The sequence below is a fragment of the Buteo buteo genome, chromosome 1 (assembly GCF_964188355.1).
Source record: "Buteo buteo chromosome 1, bButBut1.hap1.1, whole genome shotgun sequence".
Classification (NCBI taxonomy): Eukaryota; Metazoa; Chordata; class Aves; order Accipitriformes; family Accipitridae; genus Buteo; species Buteo buteo.
The window spans coordinates 33,961,596-33,989,270 of record NC_134171.1 but is presented as its reverse complement, the minus strand read 5'-3'; the positions used below and the strand labels follow the sequence as shown (position 1 = coordinate 33,989,270).

The following is a 27,675-nucleotide window of genomic DNA, read 5'->3' as shown; positions in this document are numbered from 1 at the left end:
GGTTAATGTCACACGGTATAAATCAAATTAGGATTGAAGCGGTTTATTGATTTATTAATAGCACATAAGTAAAAAACAATCAGTGAACAATAAATTCAGACTAAATATCAGCCATAAAACAGATAAAAGCCAGTAATAGACATTTACAAAATGTTAATAAATAGTTAGAGATTTCTAAACAACCTTTGACTAATCTCAAAAAGTTCTAACCCACAGGGTCAGTTCACATTCACACATTTGCAAGTTACAAGCACACACCAACTCTGTTCTGATCTGTAAAGTCCCTGTGCCATCCATATTTACACACATAAGCCTGGCATAATGACATCTGCATCTCACTTTAATAATATTTTGTACATTGTACCATTTTGACTGAGTTAGGTTCAGCTCAGGACATCACAGCTTCTAAAATACTGGGTTTAAGTAATTTTTGTAATCTTACCAGCATTCTGATGGTGATCCAGTCCCTCTGCAGTGGAAGAAGGCAAAGTGTGTTAGCCCGTAGTAGCTAGAATGAGGCCCAAACTCTTAAAATAATAAAACACCATCCAAACCAATAGTTGGATTGAAAATACAATTTGGGGGCCTGATTCTTGGATGGTGTTATTTTCTAGTTGTCCAGTGCTACGGAGTCTAAACATATATAATTTTTAATACCCTAGTTTGAACATACTTGTAGTGTTTATGCTGCTGGAAGAAATCACAACATATAACAAGGCCTCAAATACAATAAAGCACCATTAAAATGAAATTAAAAGCAGTTGTAAGTTTGACTTTAAATTTTAGCTGTATATTTATTTATGTATTCAGCATCATGGAATACTTTCTTTTTATTATTATGGCTGACTCATTTGTTACTGGAAAAGATTATTAAACCCACTTTTAGCTGAAAGCTATTTGTCATTTCTTAGCGTATGCCTCAGTTTATTTTCTTAAAATGTGGTTCTAAATAACAGATCTAAGTTGTTCCAGTTTGTGATTATTTTTTTTCCCATTATTTTTTCACTTTCCTTGTTGCTTGGAAAATGCTTTTCCCTGTTGATACTTCATTATTTCATTCAAACTACTGTAGCATATTAATGTAAACAGAGCTGGATAATTTGGGGTTAGATAGTGAGGGTAAAAATCCACACTATATATACCTGCTAAAAATTAAAATATGCTTAAGTGTTTTGTTACCTACTAAGAAAATAATGGACAAGAAAGGCTATTTTCTATAAGCCAATCAAACATTCTCCAGAAAGACAACTTAGCTGTTATTTAAATCATGTTTTCTATTAGCGTTTATTCAAATCCTGGCATAGCTATTTGTTTTCAGTATAAAGTGTTTATTTTCTATGTCTAATCTTCACTGACACTTTCACTGAGAAGACATACAATAGTTCAGAAAGTTCCAAACTGGCCTGGAAGTTCAGCCAACATATTCATAAATGTTTCAGGGACAATCTTACAGTTAATCAGCCCTACCTTTGCCAGGAAAAACAGAAATGTTGAAAGTTATACGTCTTTCCTGTATGACTGCTTGATGGAAGATTACATATAAACAAAGAACTCCTTTAATTTCTTAACTCCTAGAGGAAAAAAGATAAGATTATACAATTACATTGCTGTTACATTTTCATGAGCTCTGAATTTTGTCATTGCAGTAAATTCTGATTAGTCATTAACATCAATGGAGACAAGACTGTAGATGTTATCAAGATGAAGTGGTATCATTTTACACATACATTGCACTTTTTGGGGGTAGTCTTCTATGTATTTTTGCTCCTTTTTGGTACAAGGGACAACAGTATCAGGTCCAGCAATTGTTTCCCTTTTCTAACACTGGTGATTCCATACTCTTGGTGTTGGCAGTTCTCCTGTGGACTTTCTGGACATAGAAGTATATGTTTGTTTTTAAAAGTTACTGTTTGTTTTATATGTAGAGAAGTTATACAATTGTAACAGGATTCTAATGTGGATTATACCATTGTAAATGAAAAGTGACACCACTTAAACCAGAGGAATTATCTTGCTAGTCAAATGAAAACAAAAATTATAGTATTTTATGGTGGAAAAAAGACTCATTTAAAGAAATGTCAAAATAATTACAGCTCAATAAAATTTTAAAGCAACACAAATACAAGTAAATGTGCAAAGGTCATAAAAATGTGTTTGCAGAGGTATTTCCTTTGTATTAGCATGGTTCATATGTGACTCTTGTATGACTTGACTTGATTTCTGTTATTGGCTTAATTTCTGATTTTGCCAGTAAGTACAGGACTAAAAGAACTGTCCCATGAATGTTTTGTGAACAGATTGTGCAGAAATCTACAATGATGGCCATAAGCAGAGTGGGTTTTATAAGCTGAAACCTATCCAGAGTCCTACTGAATTCCTTGCCTTCTGTGACATGTCTGAAGGGGGTGGTTGGACTGTTTTTCAGAGACGTTCTGATGGCAGCCAGAATTTTGATAGGTAGGTACTAGACTTAGTCATTAAAATTGGAAACAAAGTGGAGAAACATTAAACCAGATGGAGCTAAGTTAAATCTTTACTTTAGAATTATATGAATAAGTTGTTATCTCAGAAAAAAAGAAGGAATGGTTATTCTGCAGGACAGCCTCCAGATGAGATACCACTTCTGGCTCTGGCTCTCTTCTGGGAGACATCTCTTCTAGTCTGACAGCTTATGCATTTTACATGAGGATGCTTCAATGTCAAATGCATTAACAATTGTTGGAGCAAGAACTTTTAATGACAAGTAAAGGACTACCTTTTCTTTGCAAATAGTAAAAATCTAAAAAAAAAAAAAAAAAAAAAAAGTAAGCTGTCTGCTTGAACCAAAATACCATCAGCAAGCAAGTATGAGAGAAACCCACCACAGAATACTTTGTAGCTCATGGTGAAATGCCTCCAGGAAAGATAAGATGGGTGAGAACTTGATGTGTGGACACCTAACATCATTGTCTTTGCCAAGACTCAAGCATTTTTGGGAAATGTCCAGAAGTGAAATTTTTGGTGCTGTGAGACTTGAATATAAAACCCCACAAATACTAACAGATATTAGAAGCAACAAGAAGGTTTTTAGAACCTCCACTTTTCCCAATTTGCTTTTCACATACCTGCATCCTTCTGTGGATTTGTGTCTTACCTGTGTTTATAAATACTGTAACTAACTTTACAATACCCTTATGAAATAGAGAAGTGATCGCCAGAGAGGATGAAAAACTGCAATCCAGGCAAGAAAACTTTGCTATTCTTATTTTATAAATTATGGTCAGACAAGGTACAAAAGCAATCTGTAGCAGTTTACAATTGTTACCACCACACACCACCCATTCATCTTCCTTGCCAGAGACTACCAGCTACTTAAGTCACAGAGGCTGCTTTCTCTTATGACTGACTGTCCACAGCCTCATACTTTCACCCATTGTTGAAATACGGTTGCTTCTCATCAGGGAAATAGATCATATTTTTGTCCCCATTAGAACACGTCATGAAACCAAAACCATTGAGAAAGTGTTTCAAAGCTACTGTAGACAGGGAAAAGATTCAATGCTTTCAGTACACACATTAATTCTTGAAACTATGCACCAGTATGAGCTCAAAAATTGTTAGAATCAGTCAATACATCAAAGCTGGAAACGGCTAGCTAATACCTCAATTTACAAAATTATATATCCAGCTGCAGGAGTCTCACAGCTTAATTGAATCACAGAAAATAAAGAAACAATGCTTGTGATACACCTATACATTCACTTAGATCCTCTGGATTTAACCAGGAAAAATGTTTTCACTTTGGGTAAATTGTGCTGTACCAGAGATTGGACTGTGCTAATGTGGTTTTTTGTGATCTTAAAATCTGTTAATCTTAAACCACTTTGAATGTACCTCTTAGGGCTATTCTTTCAACTGGGATTCAGTGACCGGTGTAGTGTGGGATTCAGCCTTTCACATATGAGAAATAGAAATAACTCTGTGAAGATCAACAGTGTAAATAAGATAATAAAGTCTAAAATATTTGTTTATTAATGTTCTGATATATAATGAACCTACAAAGAGTTCAACAGAGGACTAGAAGATGATCAAGGGCTGGAGCACTTGCCCTATGAGGACAGGCTAAGCTTGTTCAGCTTGGAGAAGAGATGGTTTCAGAAGAACCTAATAGTAGCCTGCCTGTACCTACAAGGAGGTTACTAAGAAAACAGAGCAGTTTGAGTAAACAGGCTTTTCACCCTGGTGTCTGGTGGGAGGATGAGAGACAAAGTACGTAAGTTGAAACAAGAGAGGTTCAGACTGGATATAAAGACAAACATTTTCTCTGTGAGAACAGTGAGCCTGTTGCCCAAAGAGGATGTGCAGCCTCCATCCTTGGAGGTTTTTAAGACCTCACTGGACAAGCCCTGAGCAACCTGGTCTGATCTCATGACTGACCCTGCCTTTAGCAGGACATTGGATTAGATTACCTCCTGAGGTTCCTTCCAATTTGAATTATTCTGTGATCTATGACTGTATGATAAAATAAACATCCAAGCAAAATTGCTTTTTTGATAAATTAGTAATTTATACTCTTTTCAGAGTCTGGACTGACTATGAAGAAGGCTTTGGAAATTTTGTTTTGACAAATGGTGAATATTGGCTTGGAAATAAAAATCTTCATTATTTGACTAATCAAGGTAAGATTTGTATTGTAACAATAGTCTTCTATTGTTTCTGTTTCTTTGCTTTTTCTGGGCCATTTTTTGTTACCCTTTTTGTTAGCATAAATCCTGAGTTCTGTTGTTAGTTTGCATGGACTTCTCCAAGTTTCAGAACAAAACACATTTGAATATATGTTTTCTAACCAAGGGTTCAAAACTGTCATTGGGCCAATGGCATGCAGGGAGCCCCCACAAAACAGGGAACGGTAGCCAAGAATATACCTTAAAAGAACTGCCTCTACCCATTTCACAGTCAGCATCACTACCAGTCCAGAGTCAGGTAGTAAGCTGTACCAATTCATTTAGTCAGGACTTTACCTGGCTGCATAGGCTATTACATGAAGGTAAATCTAGGCCTGTCCTGTTGATTAGGCTAGTATTAGAAAGCTATTTCCGTCTTCCTAATAGTTACTCAGTCTAAGATAACTTCTGCTTTGCTGTAGAATGCTGCATATACAAGACTTACCCATTGACTTAGCCAGCTAATTCATATGGAAATCAGTGCCTCCAGGACATGGTCCTAGTTTAACTCTTTTATCTTCAGAGTATAAAAATCCAGTTTTCTTAGGTATACGCTTATTGATTGATTCTCACCATCCTTTCATTACCACCTCAAACACCTTACTAAAATATAAACCCTGTAAGGCCATATTTTTTTTTAGGTATTTTTTGTCTACACTTGAAAATCTGTATTGGAATAACTCCAAAATTTTCTAAGATGAATCAGGTGAATAAAGACAATAAAGAGCAAGATATGCTTTAATATGCATAAAGAAAGAAGATAAAACCCCATAAAATACGCTGTGATGATAGAGATAAGATTAATGATAAAATCATAGTATTTTAATCTTCTACTATAACACTCTGTTCTGAAAAGTAGTCAGATATAGGCTAGTTTAACCAAAATAATTTGTGTTGTTATTTCTTAAGGGAACTATACTTTAAGAATTGATCTAACTGATTTTGAAGGAGAACGGCGTTTTGCACAATATGAAAGATTCGGAGTTGCAGGTGAAGAGGTAATAAAATACTAAATAATGACTAGGGGTCTTAATGAAAATGTGCATTCTGTAGACAGCTAATAAAAATACAGGTTCCCTAATTTTCATAAAGGTTTGTATAGAACCTTATTATCATATTTTCTTTCTTACAAATGCTTGGGATTTTCAAATATGTAATAATAGTGGTTTACATTGATACGTCACTTTCACACTTTCTGTAAGCTGTATGAATCATTTGGGTTAGCAGCCATGGATAAAAGCAGTTTTTATATTTTTGTTGATATTAGCAACAATAACGTTACATGATGTTGTGATTTGTTAATATGTACTACCAACTAACTCTAATACTGTTTTTATTATGTCATTTCTACATAAGGTTATTGACAAATTTTACCCCCAGTAAGCATCTTTACACCCCTTCATTATCTGGTACACATTGTTTAAGTGGCATGACACTTCTGAGCATAAAAATAGTAGCAAATGGAACAGATAAGTTTCCTCTTTGTGGTTTTACTCTCTGACATACTAAAGGTTAAAGACATTTTGGATTTTTTTTTTTCCTTTCTTCACATTTTTCATTAGCATTCATACAAGATGAGTTGTGGTGAATACTCTGGTACAGCTGGTGATTCCCTTACTGGCGGATTTCATCCTGATGTAAAATGGTGGGCTGACCATCGAGGAATGAAATTCAGTACTAGAGACAGGGATAATGACAATTATGAAGGGAACTGTGCTGAAGAGGAGAAGGCTGGCTGGTGGTTTAACAGGTATTTTGATTTTATATCAGTATTGTCAACTATTCTGCTTCATGCATATTCAAACAATAATAACATATGGTAGAAGATAGGATTGGCATTGTTTATTATATTTGCAATCTGCCCTTGACCCCTACCAGAGATCTCAGTGCTGGTAAGACTGAAACTCGCCTTAGAAGGGACAGCACCTGCTGCACAGCTCAAGCTGGTCTGTGATAATGGTATTTGCCATAGGCTTTGCCATCTTTGTTATCAGACAGTAAGGAGAAGATAATTCTGCCCCTTTAAGGTAACCAGTTTTTACACAAGTAGTTCACGTAGAGTTTGCAGATGTATCCATGTTGTACTTCATTCTTGCATTTCTCCTGCGTTGCACTAGACCAGATGTGGCAATATTGCAGAGTATCTGACAAGTTAAACTAGTGCTGGGTTATTAAGCCTCATTTTTTTCACCTCAGTTCACAGCATCTCATTCTTGTTATTCCTTCTATATCAAGATGGGAAGTGTCCACTCAGTTTCTGTCAGTCAGCATGGCTGGACTGAGGGGAAGATTTTTTTAAATAGGGTTCAGTAAAAGAATTTTAAAATCCTACTTACACAAAAAATATCAATTCAAAAAGAAAGGATAAAACTGACTGGTAGCCTTAGCACTGTCTGTATAGGCAGCTGTGTTCCTTCCCTTAATTAATTAGATAAATACAGCCATGAAGAGAAACTATGCGATCTAGCTGTGTAATAGAGAGGTTTAAAATACAACTCAGGGAAGCATACTAGTCTCTCACTGTGATCTCAGTTCACTTGGCAAGAGCTGCCAGGCTGGATCAACTCCATTGTTTATCTCTGTTGTGTCATTCTTTGTTTCTGTTTTTTAACTCCTCATTTTCCAAATTCTGTTTCCATCAGTAGTCTGTGACCACCTTAGCTGATGTGATGTAGCTATTAACTCAATGTTTCACAATTAATTACTTATTTTAATGTATTTTAATATATTTGCATGGATAGTGGGTCAGCGTAATGTTTGAGACATATGGGAAAAAATCACATGTAGAAAAAGATTTTTTTGCAGTTCTTACAAAAGCTAAGATATAAAAGAGAAAGGCAACTGTGTTGGAGATCCTTTTCCTGTGAAATCAGAACTTTCATGGATTTAAAGGAATATCTAGACCTCAAGTAGCATAAAACTCTGATACCATGCCATGGAGTCATTAAAAGTGAATCACCAATCGCTTTTAGATAACTGCATACATTTTTTGTCTTTTAGAAACGTGGGGTTTTTTTAAAAAACATTGGATTAGTCTGGGCAAAAGAATGACCCCTTTGCAAAAGTAGCTGTATGGCAGAACTTGACAGTTATTAATACCTTGTAGTTGGTGCTACATAACTACTAAAGATAGCTGACTCCTACCAGGCTAGTTCCTATTATGGCTGTGTAGCTCAAGCTCTTAAAGTGAAAGTCTATCTGGATAATGAAAATGAGTTACTAATAGTGTTGTTCAACTGCCTTGCTACTGACTTTTGTTATGTTAAGCCTAATACTGCAAAATACTATAAAATTTCAGTATCCTTAAATACTACCCAAAAGAACAGTACTGGCAGAGAGGAAAGCACTCAGAACACGTATTTGTCATGCACAGATTAGCAAACATAGAAGGAATTAGTGCTCTTGGCTGGTTTTTATAGGAGCTCCCAGCTATGAAGGAATTTTTTATAGCCAGCTTTATGCTATCTGGACTAATGAAATACAGAAACACCCAGATAATATGAATACCAAGGGATGTGACACAAGTGAGGCTACATGGAAGTAGCTCAGATGTAGTTTAAAGCCATTGGTCTTGCTCCAGCTCAGCACTTGTTATCCTGGACTTGTGCAGAAAAATGGCCTCTCTGCATTCTTTTGTAAGCAAAGCTCCAGAAGAGATTTTTCAGCTTGGATGCAAATCCACAGAGCTGGGTTCACTCTGGTACTCACCGAGATCATAAGCTTTCCTGCATCCAGGGCATTGCAAAGGTCAGTAGGTTCATAACTGGTAAAAGAAGAGCTAACAAGTCTAGTTGGACATGAGCTTATTCTCTCCCCAGCACTCCCAGTTGTAGTTACACTATGCATGGATGATCGCAGTGGATCTGCCAGGCATCAAGTTGGAGCCACAGCTCTCACTCACTCAGGCTTCCTGCCTGCCTGATCATCCTGGAGACAACATAGCTACATCCATGTGGGCCATACTGGAGTCAGTAAGTCCAGGTAGAATTCAAACAGTTCTTCAGGGAACCAAGTCCATCTCTCCACTTCTGTCATACAGTGAATATGTAATTCAGATAAAATGTCCACGGAAAATTGAGAGTTGACTGTACTTCTGAAACTATTGCAGTGCAGGTTTTTTGCTTTAAAAATTAGCCTATCAGAAAGAAAGGAGGAACATAGGCTAACTTTAAGGTGTTTATTGACTTGTGAATAATGAATGTTGCTTCAGAATATCATATCAATAATCACATGCCAGTTGTTTCTTTAGTATGTCCAGTTACTTCAGACAGCATGCACTCGGTTACAGAATACTGTATATTTTTGCTATTAGTTCCTCCCAGCACTAATTAAGAGTTGTTACTGGCTCATGTTGCTGTTGACAAAAATCATGTTTTGCCTTCTTCTATCAAAGGAAGTAAAAGAAGCAGTTCAGTTGATCTAGATACCTCTTAGCAATCGTGATTCTTCTACTGAAATCTGTATTTTGATTCAAAGTAGACAGAGTGCCTGCTCAATGCAGAATTTGTATGGCTAGAAATATTATGTTCAGCTCTGATAGAAGTTTGTCATTCTCAAAAACAAATAACTTTTGATATCTGCAGTTTACACGCTTTCAACCAACACATTACCAAAATTGAGCTTAAAAATTGTAAGCAATAAATAAGCATAAATATATGAGAGTTTTCCTATGAGGCTTTTATCACAGTTTTTATTTCAGTTATCAAAAACTTGTTAATGAAGTGTAAGCAAAGGCAAAGAGACTAAGATTTGCCAGTAGTAATATCCATAAGGTTCATTTGGACTGTTTTCTGTTTGCATGTTTTCTGCTTTTGAAATCCATCATGGTGTTCGACAGTTAGATATTAACAGCACTTACAACAAAATACTGAATTGGCAGATAAACCAAGCCAATTCATTTCAATGTGCTGCAGAAGAAACAACCGTTTTGCTCTCCATATGGTCACATAAGGATCTAAACTTCTTTCTTGTAGAAACCAAATGAGTATCAAGGTTGTGCTAGTCCCTATTCCAGCCTTTTGGGTTTTGCTAGGGTTTGTTTGTTTGTTTGTTTGCTTGTTTGTTTTAACCACTGTATTTAATGAACTGTAACAGCATTTCTGCTTCAGTGTGTTAAAGAAGAAAAAAAAAAGGACTTTGTACAGTCAAATAAAACGTCAGGTCGGAGGATCCAGTGAATTGGTATACATATGTTTACATAGCTGTCAGATTTCATCTATTTGCAAATAGAAGTCCACAGCTGAATAGGCAAACTGATGGTGGTATTCAGATTTTGTCATATGAAACACCATGTGGGGTAACTGCAAAAGTTAAGAGGGGCTACTCTGGAGCAACAAAAAGCAGAACAGTATTTCTTTCCCAGAGTTTTGCTTGGTGTATGCCCTGCTGTCACACATGACCTGAACAACTCTGGAATAATTCTCCATGGAAACAGATTAGCAGGCAAAACTCAGAGAGCTAGTAATGTCAGAAAACATGTGGAAAGAACAAAAAGAACTTTTGTTTCAAAGAAGCTAAGAACACTTGCAGTTGTGCCCTAATTAAACTGTTATTGTTTAGGTGCACTGAAGTCCACAAATGCAAATTTTTGCAGCTGTCGAACTGGGCCGTTACCAACATGGCAAAATTTTTGACTCACACAGAAACTACAAATGCTTGCAACTCTCCTACAGGGGGCCTTATTTCTGTTTTCCTTTACTTTTCCACCAGGTGTCACTCTGCCAACTTGAACGGTTTGTACTACAAAGGCCCCTATACTGCGAACACAGACAACGGGATTGTTTGGTACACTTGGCATGGATGGTGGTATTCTCTGAAATCTGTTGTCATGAAGGTCAGACCAGCAGACTTTCAACCTAATATTGTTTAAGTATTTTATTAAGACGATTTATCTAGTTAATCTTTTAGCAAATCAATCCAAATTAAAACAGATGGGCAGATTTTTCTTCTCATCTATGCATATATAAATGTGGAATAATTCCTCTGCAAGCAGTAGTTTTATGACATGTAAATGAGAAGACAAACTGGCCTATGAATCTGTAGATACAAATACTAGTGCTAATATGTGCACAGGATTTTTTTTAAAAGGCAGGTGTTCACCTAGGAATAAGGACATCTTCATCAACATGGAGAATTTTTGGCTTCTGCAGTGACTGCAAATCCTTTCACTTCTTAGAAAAACAGTACTGTCACTGTGTTGTCTCAAAAATTAAAATTAATTGTACATATTACTACCAAAAAGTATTTAAATATAAGCATAAGGCTGGTTTAATCAGTGGATGGAACATACTTTCTTTGGAATGATTCAAGGCTTTAGAAGTAAGTTGCCTGTAAATTCCTCTGATTTATTTGTTGCATGTGTTGTGTACATAGCATACATAAAAATTATAAAGAATGAGGCAGGGAACTGAAGGAAGAGAAGGGATGAAGGCTAGAATCAATTGAATTCAGCACAGAGAAGTGGATTGTCTGTTGTTGCTGAAGCATTTCTACGGCTGGTCACATCATTTCTATGTAACATCTTTACATGGTCAGGAACTATGCCTTTCTTCTTGTTGTTAACCATTTTGCCTTTCTTTTTTTGGTAACATCTGGACTTTAATCTATTGACATTTGGAGTTTACCAAAATGCTAAATAACAAAAGCTGCAACTAATGTCAATGTGAGCTCTGCTTTGAACATAGACTATCATAATGCATGTGTAGAGAGAAGTGTATTGCATGTGCAGCTAAAATCTGGTGTTTTAGAGTTCTTAGTGCTTGACTCCATAAATCTTTACCTTTTTTATGTATCTGTTACTCTCCACAACTCTCCAAATTCGAATGCCCTGTTCAGTCACTTCAAGGTGGTTCTGCTTCTAAGCCTACTGTCTTTTCCTTTTCCTATATCCTTGTCTTGGCTCCCTGGGCTTTCCCCTTTTTCAAGCTGCAGATCCACATTTTTCTCATACAAGAAAGATCATAAGTGAGTCTCTGCCCACCCCTAGCTTTTGTGCCTAGCACCACAATAGACTTTAATAATAAGAATCACTGATTAGTGCTTGCTGCCATGGAGAAGATAGGAGCACTCTCTAGAAAGCTATCTAATGAAATGTAATCCATTTCTGCTGAGCAGATGCAAATGAAGATTTTAAAAAGCACATGGATCTGAGCCAAACTTGGGCACTTTTATTTTCCACTTTACCTAAAATAATTTTGCTTTTGTGGCTGGATTGCCAGTCTCTCTTCCTCTGTCCAAATACAGTTCTTGAAACGGGCAGCCAGTTTCAGTCAAGCTTAACATAACTGAAACTAACTTTTGGCAATCTATCAGTCAATTTATAAATACATTGATATGAATAGAGGTCAGCTGCATGATAATTCCCTGCATGGCCATTTTCCCTTCCATTTCCATCCTCCAAACCCAAAAGTTTGGCAAGAATCCTTGAAAGAATTGCATGCAATAAGGGAGGGAGGATGTGTAGAACAACTGGGAGAAAAAAGAGAGGTTCATATGAAACAATCTCACTCATTAAGATAAATCAGATTACACCTAAACAAAAAAAAAAGGGGGGGAATTAAGTAGAGAAAAAATGGGATTCAGGCCGCTAAAAAGAATGTTACCATGTAAAAATGGTGCCGAAAAAAACCTGCAGTATAGAGTTTTTGAGGTCTCTGTTTTTTGTGGCAATAGCAGGTATTCTAGATAATCCAGTCTTTTTCTTGATGTATCAGTAGATACTCTGCTAGAGATTTCTAGCCTTTAGCACATCCCTGTACCTCTGCATGAGAAGACCAGTCTACAACTGCTTATTTGGAACCTTGTTTAATCAGTTAAACCAAATTAAATTCTGTATCTGACAGGAAAGCATACCAGCCTATGTGTGTATAAGTATATATGTATATACTTATATACAGATATATATATTCAGCATTCAACATTAAAACAGAACATCTGATATGTATTTTTACCCAATTTTATTACAGAGTTTAAAATGGGTTCCTGTGTAACTCTATGAGCAGGTCTATAGGTATGGGTCATTCATAATATGGTGGAAGTTTTGGAGTAGTTTAAGAAGATGTTTTAAGTACAGTATTTCCCATCACGATTTTCAAATTCTTTTGCTACTCTAAGAGGAGAAGTATTTAATTCTTTGCAAAAACATAGACGATATTATGTACAAATTGTAAAAACACCCTTAGCTTTTCACAGGAAAATTGAAAGATTAGCTCATGTATTTGGAGAGTATCAAAACAGATAACAGTCCACATAATTTAAGTAAAAGATGTGGAGGATTTAAATACAGCAAAGCTGGACCTCTAGCACACAAAAAAGACTCTTAACATGTACAGATCATGCTCATGAAATCTGCAGGGGTTTTTTTTGTTTGCTGCAGCACAAATCCAACCTGTTTACTTGTGAGAACACTAATGAAATCTTTCAGCTGAGTTAGGGTGCTTTTGTCATACTCTGATGTAAAATTTGACTCCCTTTCTCTATTGGAAATAATAAAATGAAGGAGGATCAAATCTTTCTTTGTACATCTTACAATGCATTTGTATGTTTATTTGGACTGACTGCTCTTCAGAACAAGGACTTTGATATCCTCGCTGTCTGAAAAGCATCTAGCATACTGCTAGCAATATGCAAATACAGTATTTAATTCCCATCATCTTTCTATGGCCTCTCTTTGTGTAACAGATCTTTTTGGCCACATGAAAAACATGTGAAAGTGTTGTAATTCAAAGTGGTCCTATAATTGTTCTCAAATAAACAAACCCTTTATTTTCAAAAGGCAAGTTTAAATAGCTACTAGAAAAGAGACTACAGCTTGGAAGAGAATTCTTTTCACTGCCTGGCCTGGCCTGTTCATATTTATTTATTATTTCCTCAACAGGTATGAACATGTTCTAACGTAGTCTTTATTCTTACAAGATAGCAGAACAAAGGCCAGTTTATTTGTTCAGGCATTAGACAGAACAACATAATAACTCCCAAGTAGTTTAAAATTAATACATACCATTTGATACAAATCATATAAACCAACAGAAGAAGAATAAGAATCAAGGAAATAACAAAGGAAATGTTTTGTCAGTCATGATTTAATAAAGAACATAGTTATAGCTACTAGCAACGTGTAATCAAAAATGCCTGGTTTGGTAATATTTGTTCAAGGGAAACACCTTTATATTTTCAGTTGTCTATTTCTGTTTTCTTCCATTTGCTAAACATTTTGGACATTAAAAGAATGGAAACCACAAGCCCGGGGGAATTAAATGAACAGTGAAAGAGCCTCATATGCTCAACGTTTGTTTTCCCTGGAATGTCTAGTATGCATTGACAGAGCTGAGGTACCGCAATCTGGCCTACTGCTTTCCAGTGGAGACTCTTCTCTTCAGCTCTACTGCCTAGCTAGAGCCTACCTCTCCCCACCATTCCCAAAACTGTTACTCCTGACACCAGTTCTTGAACCCCTTCTCTAAGTATTTTGTTCTGCCAAAGCTACTCCTCCTTGCTGTTAGCAAAATGGTATACCCAGAAAGGGGAACCAAACCACAGCTTGCCATGTCTGTGAACATTCCTATCACCTTCCTTTAGTTTTCTCATTATTAGAGAAAGAAAAGATTCTTTTCATAAAAAAGAATGAAAATGCAGCTTTTTATACCCTCTTTTTTCTTTTCTTCAGTCGTAGGTTCTCTTTGGCAGTTGTGAAGGAGGTAGAAAGAGCAGAAAAAGTATCCAGGGAAGTATTCTGTCCAAATTTTCAAAAGTTTCCAGTTATTTCCGTCTTGTTTTTTTTAAGTTGTCTCTTTAAGAGGTCAACTTAGCAAAAACCAGAGCTTTTCAAAACCAGGAGGTACTCTGAAATTAATATGAGCGTATGCTTGCTGTTTTCTCAGAGTATGTTTGAGAATTGGGAAATTGGCAAAGTTTCAAGTGTTCAGCCAAAATCCATACACAATATATTTGCTTAGAGAGAAAAGTTATAATTTTCTGTTAAAGTGCTTGTTCAGAGAGAATGTAAAACTTTACAGTGATAGTGGTTCTTTGATGCTTAATTAGTTTTTTGTTGAATACATAGTGTCCATCCAAAAATTATCTTTTCCAAGAACCTGAGGGCCATCTTAACCTTTGTTTAGCACAGGATGAAATCCAGCTTGTCATTGCTACATCTTTAGTTAACTAAGACAGCTCCTCTTAATCCTACCCTAATGCTAAATAGATTGCATCAGAAACATAATGTTGACATCCAAATGGTGATTAAACAACCGTGGGGCCAAATTCATATGTTTGTTTGCTTGCAGAACCAAAATACAGCCTTCGCAAAAAAGCCCCTGTAGCTCACTTTTTTTCTGCCCTTCCTCAGCAACTTTTAAATACCTGTGTATAAGTTTCTTTTACCTGTCTCCTATAGAATCTAAGCTTCCTTCCTTTCTTCTTTTCTTCCCTTCTTAATGACAGTCAGATCTTTAATCTTGCCCGTTAGTCATGGTTTGCATACCTGTGAATGCTTGGCTTAAGGAACCTGGGTAGCTCTCAGGTTCTGCAGAAGCTAAGCAAAAGCTCTGAGGAGCTAAATGGGGTATTTAAGGTACCTAAAATGGCAGTTGGGTCTCTAAATCTATTGTGAGAATCAGTGTCCAACCTAGTTTGGTTGAAATCAATCTTTGGTAAACAGATTGGATTGAGATATTGTAGTGAATATATCACCCAACACTGTGGGCAGGAAGATAAGCAGGCTCCTCTTAAAAGTACATGGTTCTTACAAATGATTACCTGAATTTCAGTGCATCCAGCTTTGTTATCCTTGTAATTTTGTACAGGTCCCAAGTAATTTTCAATCCATAGTCTCCTATGTAATTGCAAAATTATATTGCCACAAGAGCCACTGGGCGGGCATTTTCTGCAACATGATAGTTCATATTAAATTAGCTAAACACAGGCAAGTGACATATAAACAGAAAAGCTTTTATGTTAGTGATATGCTGCACTAGATGGTGCTCTGTACATGTACTTTCTTAGGCAATACCACATTTGTAAACTAGTACAAATGTTTCTCCTAATTAAGTTAATTATTAAATGATAGAAAACAAGTCAAAAATGTTTAAGTGAATTTAGTGCTTAAACCACTTTTGAAATCATACATGAGTTCCTAAGGTTACCTAAACCCCAAGGAAGTTCACAGCATCTAATTATCGTGAGGTATGGCATATTTAGATGGTTAAATTGTGGTCTCTCTAATTTAAAAAGCCTTGCACTACAACAGCAGTTCATATCTTCTGCTGATTAGCAAACAGAAACAAAACCATGCAAGTTCCAAACACTACCAGAACTAACATATCTGCACTACTGTATTCCTGCTATGATTCCTCTACTGCTCTTCCCTGATGGGATCTCTTTCTATTTTTCACATCTCAACTACCCTGAAATTTGAGGGAACTTCACTGGAGTGAGGCCCATCTTTATATCATAATACAAATAATAAAGCATTTCAATGTTTCTTGTGACTGGGAAACAGATTTTGTGGACACTTGTGGCACTAGCAAGTTGAAGTAAGTGCTTGTGCCATAATGAATTCACTGCAGGGAGAGCAGGAAATCCATATCCTGCCAAGATGCCATACACCCATTTGGGAAAAGCACCCTCCCTGAAATCAGTGGGTTATTCATGTGGTACTCAGCAAATGTGAAATTCATGCTACATGTAATTGCTAGGAAGTCTTGCAAGTCTCACTCTATAAGCTAGCATCTAAGTTTGAATTATTAACACTTGCAAGATGTACAAACATTTTATCTTGTGATGAAGGGATTTTAATAATTGCAATGCATCTCCTTTTTCTTATTTTCTAATAACTTTGAACGACTCATTTTAAATATCCCATGGAATTTTTTGAAATAATGCTAATTTAAATTGTTCCAGTCCTCTGTCACTGAATCCTCTCTACCTCTGTTATGCAGCATGCTTAATTAAAGATTTCAGCATAGTTCTCATCTATTCCTGTTATTGACTTTTCCTAACAAGGGGCTTAACAGCATCTGAGTCACTTTCACTACCCCTCTGACTCAGTACAGAAAAAAAGAAAACAAAAATCATGCCCAACTGGAAGAACACAAGTCACTCTTAATGTAAAATTTCTAAGCAAAAGATTCTTGAGTATTGAAGGAAGGGAAGGGCTTCCTTTATGTTTACACAACTTGGAAAAAAGTCATTAATAACACAAGTTGAAAAAAAAAGTCATTAATATTTGTAATCCAGAACAGTAACTTTAAATTCTACTTTATATTTCTCTTTAACTCCCCAACATTAAACTAAAGCACTTGAGCCTCTAAACCTGGCATAAAAGTTTCATATCTAAGATACTAACTGGACACCCTCCCAGCTATGTAATTGTCAACTTCTTTTTTTTTCTCTCCCCAAAAGTATGAACAAAATTAATCTCACGTAAATCAACTCAGTCCAGTAAAGTTACACTGGGGATGAATTAGGCCTGTCATCTGCTCCTCAAGCAGATCATTTACATCGTATCCCAAAGAAAACAGAGCTTTAACAACAAAACCCTTCTATTATTCCACTACTTTCTCATTAAAAAGGTATCAGCCATATTCATTATATAGCATTCTATAGGGAGTGTAGCCCTGCAAGTCTGTATGTGCTCTGTAATTCATCATATAATAATGATCAACAACCTTTTCCCATGTTACCAGAAAAAGAATATCTGCGCTCACATCCAGCTAGAGCTGGAAAAAGAGCTAGACTGAGAAAGCCAGGAAGAGATTGCCCATGACATCTCAGACTTACTTGTTGATGCATGTGATAACAGGTTATACATTCTCTATAAAGGTCTCACAATGCCTCTGTCATTTGCACACTAATTAACCCTCAAAACCAAACTTCAAGAGAAATTAAGACATCCTGAAGCTTTTCAAAGTACAGCATCACTGAAGATGAGGACTGAGCATCAAGCAGTCCAACGTGGGAACTGTTCCTGGCAGAAATAATGGTATTATCAAATTCACTTTTAAGGTCTTCTGGGACATCACAAACTGACTGTAGGGAAAATATGGACTTCCTTAGAGAACAGCACTACCTTAATGATTTCAGCAGGTGAAATATAATTTATATGGATTTTTACCTTTGTTTCTTTCTTGATGGGCAGCCTCTTCATCTAAGACAGCTTTAAAAAAATACTGAACTCTGTATCACAGACTTTGCTCATGAAAAGCTCTTACCAGAGAATTCAAAAGACTACCTGTTTCACAAGGAAACATGCCACATTATGGTTCTTTATAATATCAGTGAGGATACAGATATTTTTGAAGAACGCAGTGGAAGCTGATGTCTGGCAGCTGCCTTGTCTCTGTTATTCACTTTTTTTTTTTTTTTACCTACAGTATCTCCTTTCAGCTGTATAGTGCTGGAACCAAAAATGTAAAATGAGACTCGAGAGAAGTCAGCTGCTGATAAAGGTTCCACTGTCCTTTCTTGCTGACCCACTAATTTAAATGCAAGCAACTCTGATGTGATACCAAAGAAAGCCTTCATTGAGGTGTATTTATGCTTACTCATTAAAAAAAAAGATGTTTCAGCAGACTGCTTCTTGGAAATGTTGTGACATAAATCTTCAACTACAAATGTGTTTCTTCGATTATATGATAAAAATAACTATTTTAAGCAAAGCCTGTATTATTCTCTGAAAGAAAAAAGGACTGCAGTACTGTTTATTTCACTGCCTATTTTACCATCGAGTCCAATCATAGCGGGAAGAGAACAAGTGACCAAAATTAAAATCCCTTCTCTGGGACATACAGATTTTGAAAGGCATGGAAAACCTGGAACCCTTCTGACTCATGGATCTCATTTTCTTAATATGAAGAAGAATAAAATGCAAATGTATGCATTTTTAGTTTCAGAAGTGAAACCTAGAATTCGTAGATGTGAGAGTGAAAATAATTTTTTTCCCCCATCACCTCTCATTTTTTCTGTATCATGTACCAAGTCACTGAACTCTTTGATACTCTCCTCATGTATGAGAGAAGTATGATTTAACCATTTTACAGAGCACTTTGAAACCTCCTGAGAAAACATGTAATTCAAGGACTACGTTTTATTCTGTTACTAGCCTAGGCTACTAGTTCTGTCTGATCCTGTATATAATCAGGAATCTTGAGGTTTTTCACTTGGATATAACCTTGCTAGCAGCAGTTCCTGAACTATATACAACATAGGCAGAGAGGTTAGGTAGGGCTTTTGTGCCCTGTCTGCATACTGGTTTAAGGTAGCAGAGTGGCTCCATTTCAGAAGCATTTTCCACAGTGATGATTTCAGTCTCTGGGAGAGGTGTACTGCACAAGTATTTCAGGATATATTTAAAATGCCCAGAGTTCTCCCTGAAAGATTACCTTTGCTAGCTTACATCCAAGCTGTGTATTTAAAGGAAAGAAGTGCTGACTATAGCAGAAGGCTCCACTATAGTTAGCCCTTACTGTCTTTAGTTTCTAGACTGGCATGATTAATTAAGGAAGTCTGCAGCTTCAGCTTCCACAGAGACATCAGTGCTGAAGAGCAGGAAGTAATCAGCTCTAGTTGGCACCACCATCCATTATATCAATATTCAGGGAGAGGGACAGGATCACTAACTCTTAATAAAAGCACTGCCTGTTATAGCCATTTTAAACACACTGCAAGCTGCTCATTGTAAATGGCAAATGAAACCCAGAAGTACAGGTCAATGTGCACAATATGGTATTTTAGTCAGTTTTCTGTGATACATACTAAGTAGGGAAAAAAAGCCAGGCATACAGGGATTCCTTGGAGAATTCTAGTAACACATAGGGGCTTAGAAAATGCTGTTTATTACTACAGTTTGCATTTCAGACTGTGGAAAATTACAAAACCTGACAAATGCCCACTAATAGGAGGCTGAGCAAGAGATTGTGGTTAAGGAGGGCGCCATGTGGGACAGCAGGGATGAGTACTCTTCCGCTGCACATTCCAGCTCTGACTCAGAAGCTCGTCACAATAGAAAACATACATGTTTTCATAATCCCCTGTGCAAATAAACTGACTTCTGCCTTCAAAAGTTTCTGACATTGCATCTTGGTGGCTTATCTACATGCTAGCCTTAAGTTCAGCTAAGAGAACGCAAGTAGCTAGCAATGAAGAAACTTAACACGTTTGTTCCTACTCCAATTTAACTTTTCCTCCTACTATCCAGGACTACTGGCCTATCAGAAAAAGGAATTGAAGTGAAAACAGAGAATGAAATAGATTGCCCAGACAATGTTAATGTTAATGAATTTGTAGCTTTATATGTTTGGCTTTTTTTGTTACAGTTCATTATACTTCCAGTTAATCCTTAAGACTGCACAATAGCCAAAATAGCACATCTAAAAATTAATTCAAACTTTATCTCATTTATCAATAACTTCATTCATTTACCATGTCTTTACAGTATGAAATATCAACAACACATGATTTCATAGATAAATCCTACTGCATCCCAGGTGAAGAGTACTGCAGACACATAATAGATGCACGACCTTCGTCATTTACCTGCCATTTTCCAACAAAATAATGTTGTTCTTATTTCAGATGCACCTGATTCAACAGTAATCTTGTCCAATTTGTAAAGTCAAGTGGCTTGAACCCTAGGCAGGACTAAATTTTCTTATATAATGCCTGTCCAGCCATTAAAACTATGCCAAGAACAACAGTCTTCCAGGCTGTTGCATTTAAGTTGTGGGGTTTTTTCCCTAGCAAAGTTGCTTTGGTCAGTTAGAACAAGAATTGGGGGAGCAAAAATAATACATCAGACCTGTTCTAAGGAAAATAAGGATTGGTTCAGACCCGAGTTCCTCTAAGACCTCTAAATGATCTATGCTGCAATGGAAAACATAGACTAAAACACATTAACTGCAAATAAGAACATTTATATGTTTTTTTCCCCCCATTGGATTATTTTCAGTCTAAATTCCATATGTGTTTTCTCATCTTCTTCCCTTTGGTTTGTGCTACCACCCGGGAGGGAAAAAAATCCCAAATTTACATTCATTTTCTTGCTCCCATTGGATGCATACCATTTCTTAAAAATGACATGCAGAAAAGGCTTGGTTTGTGTTTACTTGTTTTCCCCCAGTCTCTTATTGTCCATTCAGTAACCTTTCACACATACAGAACAGCATTCAGCTTCAATCACCAAATCAAAAGCACATGCTGTCCCCTCATTAATGTTGGAATTCATCTGTCCATATTAGAGAGGCTGGGGAAAGAGAAGAGAAAAGGTTTTCATTCTCCAGTTACCTGACAATTCACCTCTAGCAGTTCCCTTTTGAGCAATGGGTGCTAAATACTGCCATAGGCTGCTGCAACACAGCTTCCTCACAGCATTGTTTTGTTCCATCCTGCCTCATTAAGGCTCAGATGGGGACATCTTGTTGCCACACAGAACGGTTTCGAGCTTTTCCTCTCTATTTTGTTGGTGCAAGTTTCTGTTTAGTACCCACTACCTTTATTACAATTACTCCCATGTCTCTGTTGTTTCTGTCCCGTTAACATATACCATACCTACTTCTGAACAGGAGTATTCCAGCCAGTATGAACACTGGCATAACTTGCAATATTAAGGTGCTGTGTGTCTAATGCAATACACTTTCACATACAAAGAGATCTGAAACCCATAGAAGCCTACTTAAAGACCAGAAAAATCCCATTACTGATAGAACAGGGTCTAAGCAAAGAGCAGTGTGGTACACTACCTTAGACTGTCTTGTAAGCTCAGAAGCACCATCAAGTTAGCACCTATTAACAACTTACTATGCATCAGCTGGTCTGCAGTAATTGTCAGCGTGTATTACTTTGCATTTGCTATAGGCAAACCGTGTGCAAGTTAGCTTAGACTTCTCTCCTGTCAGAACAAGTCACATCACCATGTATTTGCTGCTGGCTAAGAGCCTATTCATCCCCATGTCCGCTGTGCAAATAAGTTGCTAAACCCTGCTAACTTAATCTCACATCCAAGCCTCACATCAGGGAGATGCTGCAATAGCAATATGATTTATTTGTTCCTTAATCACAGAAAAATCAGAGAAGCAAATAATATTCAGCAGCATTTAAACAGCTGACCTGCTACAGATAAGAATGGAATTGGTTTTACTTCAGCAAAATTTTATTTCTTCAAAACATTAAGTCTATAGTGAGCTAGCGATGAAACCACTGAAAAGTTGGAAAAGAAACTGGTTGTGTAACCTTTTCCTTCTATTAGCTTCCCTTAAATTAGTCTTAGCGGCAATAAGTCTTCCCCTGTTAACCACTCTTTATATAGCTGAAGGCAAGCATATCTTGGAGCTGCTGCAGAGGCACAGCCCTTAAAGGCTCAGGAGCACTTGTTTCCCAGCAAGAAACACTTTCAAATAGGTCTGTGCAAGTGTCTTCTTGGAATTTTATCTTCACCTTTGTTTCTTTCCCAGAGATGGTTCCTTGAACAGAAAGGTCTTAAGGAGGGCTTTTAGAAGAAAAGGTGTTTTCCTTTAAAGAAAAAAAAAAAAAAAAGAAGCAAAGAAACAATCAGTAATAGAAAAAAGTAAGAATGTGTGGTGCTAGCTGCTTTTCATCCTGCACTTAAGACTGAAAGTCTCCATTCTCTGTTCACTGTCTCTAATAGCTAGATTATCTCCCACTCTTTCTCCAGCTTCTCTAACTCATCTACCAGCATCTTGCTTGGAGAGCTCCTCCAATTTCTCCTCTAATTTGCTATGGGTTGCCACAGAAACTTGTCAACCATCATCTCTATCACATCCAATAGTCCTATGTACAAAGAGATCCAGCTAGCATCTCTAGGCACTTTTTTCACAGGTCTCTTCCTCTCTCTGTTTCCTCTGACCAAGTCGTTCATCAGGTTAGTGCCCTTGTGGTTATTCAAACATCAGCTCCAGTTCGGCATGACTGAAAACCAGGATTCTAAATTTTCTTACTGTTCAGTCACTTCTTGACAGCTACAAGGAACACCACTATTCTCTTAGGAAGTGGGCAGGTTTGACTGGAAATCTTCACATTGTGGCAATACATGAATCTCTCAAACATCTTCACATGAGCTGTGATTTAACCTTTCCTATCAGCCATCCCCCCAGCCAGTATACTTTTTCAAGGTTTAGCTGTCTCCCTTGCTGCAATATCCCTCCCCCATTGCCTTGACAAAGGTAATCAAGTTCTCAATTGCACTCACATGGATTGAAAATACTGTTTTAAAGATAACTCTGCTGGGCCATCATGTTCACTATACAACCTCCTTTTTTTCCCTCTCAGAATAGACAAATAGCTGTATTTGGTATTTTTGCATAAATCTGCTTATGTGAAAGTATGTTTGCTTAGGAAACAGCATACGTGGAAAATACCAGGGGGTAACAACTGTAGGTACAGAACAGTAAAGTTGTCATTCTGCATATAGCTAGGTAAGCTCATTGAAATGACACTAAATAAGTAAGGGGGGGAAAAATATTAGTTAATTTTTTTTTTCTAACTGGAAAAAAATAGAAAAGTAATTAAAATAGTCTAGAAGAATAATACACAAATTCTCAATCACTAATATCAGGAAGGAAAAAACCCTCCTATCTAGATTTCTCAAAATATTAATAGGAATAAAACAGTTAAACTGATATCTGAACTCCATAGAAGATGAAACTTACTGTTTTCCTTATTACTTTATTTGCCATAAGAAAATGCTTCCAAAAATTATTGAACAGAGATGTTCTTATGAATTGTGCTAGAAACCATGAGCCAATTCTTTAATGTGCATGTAAGAATAATGGAAGGAATAAATAATTAATAACACATACAATGTAGGGGTTTATCTAACAGATAAAGGCCCACGAAAGGAAGAGTTTTATTACATTAGGGAATCAAGTGAACTACAATTAGTCTAATGGTAAAAGCATTAAGAGTATTTTCTAGTTCTCCACCAGTGCTGCTGCTTAGTAGAGGACTGAACATTGTTTTAGCAAAAAGCATATGAAAAAAAATTACTTAAGGGATTAATTTAGCCCCAAGATCTGTGATACGTTCACCAATACTTTTTGTGGGGATACCCATGGTCTGTCTGATTCTTTTCTGAACTGTGGAGGAGAAATACCAAGGATTCTTAGAATGATTTTACTTGTAGCCATTACAGGTAAAATCACCAGTAAAATTACAAGATCGAGCCCAATTACCATCCAAAGACATTTTCAACATTTTCAGCAGGACTCCTCCTAATGATTTTCTCTAGCATACATCATCAGTATGTTGTCAAAGCAGGAAGTATACAATTTTATTCAAATAGACCTTGGGTAGAAAAGAAGTCATATGAATGTGAAGTGTGTGGTAACAAAAATTAAAGAATATTCATTAGTAATTGAGCCTCAGAAGATAATGAAGACTTCCAACTGTGGTGCGATACTTTTCTTCAACCAAAATTGGCACTGGCCTCCAGAGAGGTTTGCTTTATATTATGCAGTCTTTAAATGCAGTCTGCATAAGCAAACAAAGGGGAACAGTACATACTGCTTGCCAAAGAAATTAAATGCAGTTATCGACATGTCTCCACTGGCCCTCTCCCCACCCAAAAAAAAAAAAAAAAAAAGAAGTCACAACAGAGTACATTAACCTCCAGCCTGCTGGGATTTTATCTGACAGAAGTCAGCCTCACAATGCCGAGAATTACCCACGAACACATCACTGTGTAACATGAACAAATCCGCAACATGGATTTTTCCCAAATACAGCCAGGACAAGACTTATCACAGACTACCAATCTACCACAGGCCAAGCTGTCACAGAGCTAAGAGCTGCAACCCCCAAGTTCTGGCACCAGTTTCCTAGCCAGGAGTCCCCAGCTCTGGGCCAGGTGCCTGCGCTCCCCACCACACCAGAAGCATCAGTAGTTTGGACCAGAATCTCTAACAGCCAGTGCGAGAAGCACCTGAGTTGACAATTACTGACACAGCAACTACAACCTTCTCGGCATCTAAAGCATTTAATTCTTGAGTTATGCTGAAGCAGGGTCTACACTTAGACTTTGGTGTCTTTCAAAGGCATGACAAGAGGAAGGAGAGGTCCTCTCAGCAGCTAAACAGGTAGAGCTTAGTCCTGGAGAGTCCTAAGGACAACACTGAATCCCTATCTAGCACTTGCCAGGAAATTCCCTTCGTCACCAGGCCAGAGGCTAGCTAGGAGGAATGCCTTTCATTGCCCCTGCTGAAAGGCTGTTATTCTGAGCAAACTAATCCACATTCATTGGGCCAGGGAAGCAAGGCATCACTTTGCAATGCAACAATTAAGGCATCTAGCTGGGAGCCGGGAAATTTGAATTTCAATCCCTGTTACAAGTCTGCTTTTCTAGCCGATTACCATATAATATTAAAGTACATAAGCAAAGTACATTAAGAGTCAGGAGCAGAAACTGAGTGAGTTCCCTAATAACCTATTCAAAACCATCCATTACCCTGGATACCAACAGGACACAGACTTAGCCATCCTGTGCTGCTGCATTTTTACTGCTATTGATACTCAAGTTACCTGGTACCATTTCAAATTATTTACACCCGCTGCAATCATATCTATTATTAAAGACAGTCATACCCCCATCTCAGGTTAGTTTTTCTTTTCAGCTCCTTCTGAGGGATTTGTGGAGCCTACTCTTATTGACAAGAAATAAGGAAAGAAAGTATATAAAACTGTCTGTTACTCCAATTCTTCTGTTTCCCACCTATTGTGATATTCACCCCTTGCTCTGGTCTCTCAAATTCTATCCCATGCTTTATTCCTCTTTGTGGTCTTGGTTACCTTCCCCCTCGTCATCCTTTGTTTGCCATTTCTCTTCCTTGTGTAAGTTTTTTTGCCTTTCTTCCCTCATCTTTCTCTTTTCCTTCCCTCCTTTTTCAACCTTAAGTGACATGATACTGCAGTCTTCCTCCTACCTTTATGAAACTTAAAAGGCATGGACCAGAAGAGCTGAGGAGGAAAAGAGGCAGAGAAGCAAAAGTCAATTCATGGCTACTTAGCAAGAGAGGAAAGGGCTGTTATGAGGTTTTGATCAGAACAACTGGTTTCCAACAGCTTTTGATTAGAATCCCAGGAAAAGGACTTCCAAGAGCAAATGATGCAAAAAATGTCAATTATACAAACGTCAGTGGCCTCTCTAGTTCCTTCTCCTTCCTTGCCTTGAGAGTCTTTGGCCACTTTGAAATCCTCCTTGATGAGATTTGACAAAATTTTCCACCACGTAGTGATTTCAACTATCACCATCAACCTGAATACCATCTTCCCAGGTGGGAAGATTTTAAAGAAATGCCAGTGCAACTGTTCCTGAATTCCCTCATTATTATTTCATTTTAAAAAAATCCATGTCTCTTGTTTTTAAATTGATTTTTTTCTTTGATTACTGCTGTATGAAAGGCCTAGACAAACAACAAAACCAGGAAAACCTAAAGAGCCATCAGAGTGGAATGGTTGCAGCGAACGCTGAATGAACTGTGATCTTTGGTGGGATAAAGATCAACATGACAAGCTTTCAGCTGTAGCGATCAGTCGATACTTTCCAGACCATCCCCACAGTGACAAAGACAGAGGTATTTTTAAGTTGTAATTGAGATTAGCCTCGATACATACAGTTGGAGCCACGCCTGTGAACTCTGCTAAAAGGCTGGCTATGTAAACTATCAATCACTCAGTTTCACATGAGCAGTAATCTAATGACACCACAAAAATCTCACAATGTCCCTCGCTCCACACGTCCAGCCACAGCAGTGGACTCATGCCAGGGTGCTTCAGCTGTGCTACCAAAGCGTTTGCCTGCCAAGGTCTGGAGCACCGTATAGACCCTGACCAAAGACCGGCACTATTCCCTCTTGGGGTGTCCAAGTCTTGCACAATGCTCAGTTTTGTAGCCCGAAAGCACTCTTGCTCTAAGCTGTCTCACTAGATTTGCAGTCACGTGCTAACTGAAAGCCCATGCATAATACTGTTGACTCCAGCACACTTTGGATGAAGCCCATAAAGATGGGCAAGATTGCTTTTCATGGATGGGAATAAAATATTTTGTTTGTTACTACTAAGCTAACCACAATAAAAATAAATAGTTCTCTTTCATGTGGTGATGAAACAAAGCAATCATGCTGTATTCCTTTTTTAATTATCAGGTTGAAAGACTCAGTGTCTTCCTGGCATGTTTAATTTTGAATAATATTCGTCACATATATAAATAGCCAGCAACTGTATATAGTAGCGGAGGGTGGAGGGGAAGGTCAGGGAATTAGCTTGATGTCAAGAAAGCACTTCCTATGGAGTCACCAAATCCATCCTGGATACAGACTCCTACATCGGCACACAGGGAGCCTGAAGGCTGCTGTGCCCTCGTGCACCAGACATGCCAGGCAAGCGTCTCCAACCTTGCTGGCATCTGAAAGCTTCTCCTCCTTGGACATCGCATAGGCAAAACTTACTTTTGGGGGCTTTGTAAAGACGAGTAAAAGATTTTCCCTCTCTGCATCCTGTTACGGGCAGCGCCAGCAGCTGAAGACACCGCTTTAGTGCCGAATCCCCAGCAGCTACGCCATAGGGTCAGGGAGACCGCCAGGAGATGTACCTTCCTCACCGAAACCCCCGAGAGGACGGATCCTGGAGGGAAGCGTTGGCTCTACCACCACTCACATCCAGGACGTCACGCACAAAGAAGTGGCAACAAGTAATACCGCGGACAGGGTGCTAAAAGGCAGAGTTGAAGCTGCGGCCAGTCGCTGCTTAACTCAGACACTTTGTACGTGGGTCGCGTTTGCAAACTATTTTGCATAAACGCAAAGATTAGCACGGATCCGGCGCTGTGCAGCTTAGGCCACCGGGAAGGTTAAGCCAGTACCTCCCGGGATTTTTTGCTGTTGTAACCCGGAGACTGCCTCAGCGCTGCTGCGCAGCATTGCGCTCACCTCGCGCCCACGACAGCTCTCAGCCGACCTCGCAGGAACAG

The 27,675-nt window shown here is 37.7% G+C and overlaps 1 protein-coding gene across 9 annotated transcripts in view; it reads left to right on the top strand.

Annotated features, from left to right (window-relative positions):
• FGL1 (fibrinogen like 1) overlaps positions 1–27,552 on the top strand; it is a 39,222-nt gene extending 11,670 nt beyond the window's left edge. For 4 of the 9 annotated variants that reach the window (XM_075026847.1, XM_075026883.1, XM_075026869.1 and 1 more), the window contains exons 5-10: positions 2,298–2,457; positions 4,561–4,658; positions 5,613–5,701; positions 6,266–6,453; positions 10,413–10,536; positions 20,134–20,717. In XM_075026847.1, coding sequence (XP_074882948.1) covers positions 2,298–2,457; positions 4,561–4,658; positions 5,613–5,701; positions 6,266–6,453; positions 10,413–10,536; positions 20,134–20,256 — 782 coding nt within the window. In that variant the 3' untranslated portion in view covers positions 20,257–20,717. Of the gene's footprint in view, positions 1–2,297; positions 2,458–4,560; positions 4,659–5,612; positions 5,702–6,265; positions 6,454–10,412; positions 14,134–14,367; positions 18,268–20,133; positions 20,718–26,108 lie in introns of those variants that run through there. The other 5 variants (XM_075026909.1, XM_075026862.1, XM_075026854.1 and 2 more) reach the window with 5 other exon arrangements.
• The last annotated feature ends 123 nt before the right edge of the window (positions 27,553–27,675 follow it).